The 2,505-nt window shown below is 20.0% G+C and overlaps 1 protein-coding gene across 1 annotated transcript; it reads right to left on the bottom strand.

The window, feature by feature from the left end:
* On the bottom strand, positions 1–681 carry PGO_004500 (variable surface protein; the record flags this gene model as incomplete). Its single annotated transcript, XM_028691491.1, has 2 exons — positions 1–512; positions 652–681. Coding segments are annotated over 2 exons (542 nt in total), but the record flags the coding sequence as incomplete, so codon positions are not given.
* Between the last annotated feature and the right edge of the window lie 1,824 nt (positions 682–2,505).

Below are 2,505 nucleotides of genomic sequence, written 5' to 3'. Positions count from 1 at the left end.
TGACATATTTTACAAAGTTTTTCATAAATATTAAAACACTTGTTGTCACGTTGGAACTCTTCATCTTTAATTAATAATTCATGTGATTTATAATATAAACCTTTCAACATTTGAAATAAGGAAAATGTAGCATTATCAAGAACATTAATATGATCTTTGCAAATATTAGAAACATTATTTTTTCCTGTACTTCCATCCATTACGCTTAACATTTTTGCGTAACAACCTACTTCACCTTCACAATTATGTTGTAAGCCATTTAGTTTATCTTTTAGTTTGAAATTGAAATATGTACAATATGATATTTTGTCATTAGGTTTATTATCTTTTATATGTTCTAAGTAGTTACTGAGATCAATGCAACTGTTATAAAACCCATGTTTTTTAAGTCCTAAATAGCTTCGCATTCCAGAACATACATTATTAAAACGATTTATACTAGGATCTCCAATTTTGCTTATAACATCATAATATTCCTTCAAGCATCTAGGAAATATACTATCTAAATGAATCTAAAAATATGAGTAAACGTATATAAAAAAATTAAAAAAAATACTTTTATAGTTGCAATTTTCTCTCTGTTTCCACGAGTAGCAGCATTTTTATTCTTAATAATGTAAATTATAATTTTAATAACTAATAATAATATACATCAATATTCAAAGAAACAGGAATAGTCATTGTGTTATGCTTATTTTCACTAATACAAAATATATAGCAAATAAAAAAATATATAAATGAATATAACCAAAAAATATTGTACTATACTATGCATAATCTTTATTATAATGCTTCATATAATCTAAAAAAAAATATAATTTATTAAAATATATTATTTTGGCATAGAATTTTACTTAAGTATATATTGACTACAAGTATTACAAAATAGATTAACTCTTATGCAATATAATATTGTTATTGCCATAGAAAGAATTAATTTAAGAAGTATAATGATGGATAATGTATCATTATTTTTTTAATTTATTTAATTAATTATATTTTTTGCCCTAAACTTTTCTGTAATGATTAAATGGATAAATCTTCTACAAGATATGAAAAGACGCAAGGAACAATCTTCACGGACGGGATTTATAATTTGTTATATAGGATTAATTGTTTTTTTTTGTGGACATATATATTCCTACACAGGAGTAATTTATTTATCATTACATGATATATGTTGGATACTTATTACTGTTCTGCTTTGAAATATGTATTAATTACTTATACATTTTTTACATGACTTGGATAATGCTTTAATATGATTATTAATGTGCACTTGTTGTACAATGTAGCAGTATATTTTAATTGTGTATGTATATTCATTATTTAATCTTAGTAAATAAATGAAATAAGGAAATATATGTTTTGTAATAAAATATGTTTTTAAATAAATTGTAATGTTATTATTACTTGATTAATTCAATTATATTATAAAAACTATTATTATTATATAAGTATATTATTCGTATATATTTATTATTCTTAATAATTTTTATAATTTAATAAGTCAAACTAATTAATATTTTATTATGATAACATAGTTAATCATGAATATTAATTTTTATAATTAATATAATTTAGTAATTTTTTTTGTAATTAATTATACACAAAGTTGCAGTATTTTTTACATCTTTTGTTATAGTTTCTCTTTCTTTATTTTATGTTTCTTATGGTTTAGATTTACTGTTTCAGAAGAACGAGATTATTATATTTATATTAATTTAATTATAAATATCATTTTGAAATTGTGTTCAGTGATCATTTTAAAATTTGTGTAATTTTAATTTTAAAAAATATTAATTATAATAGAATACATCAGCAGATGCAAATGTTGAATGGAAAATTCATCAGAATTACTGTACGTTATCTTTATGTTTTAGAAACTTTGTAAAATACATGAAAATTATATAAATATTATAGGATGCAATATATGAAATTTATAGGTTGTGACAATCTATAAATACATCTGTTATACTGAAAGAAGAAATAGATATATTTTATTCATAAAATATATATTTACCGAGGTAATTTATTCTTATTAATTTTTTTATTTAATTTTTTTTATGTTAATATACGAATATTTATAAATTTATGCAGAATATACATATTTATGAATGCCCATGGATTATACCTATCGCTATACATTGAAATAAAATTATGTTAGTTAACAATTTCTTTTTATTCTGTTATATTTCTTATTCCAAATGTATGTAGCATAGATTTTAAAATATACACATATTTATATATTATATATAGAATCAATGCATTTTTCTAATAAAATGACCTTAAGAAGGAAAAAGTGTGATATAAACTTGTTTATATATTGTTATTATAAAGATATACGAAATATGATAGATAAATTTTACGGAGACTATATAAGAGGAACTAGACCATGAATTTTTTACTATTATATATATATTTAAAAAATATTATAATATAATTTTTTCATTAAATTATTTTTCATATTTATATAAATCAGTTTTAATTATTACGAACTATATG

This window comes from Plasmodium gonderi (assembly GCF_002157705.1).
Source record: "Plasmodium gonderi DNA, contig: Pgo-contig_958, whole genome shotgun sequence".
NCBI lineage: Eukaryota > Apicomplexa > Aconoidasida > Haemosporida > Plasmodiidae > Plasmodium > Plasmodium gonderi.
This window is presented reverse-complemented; position numbering and strand designations above follow the sequence as displayed.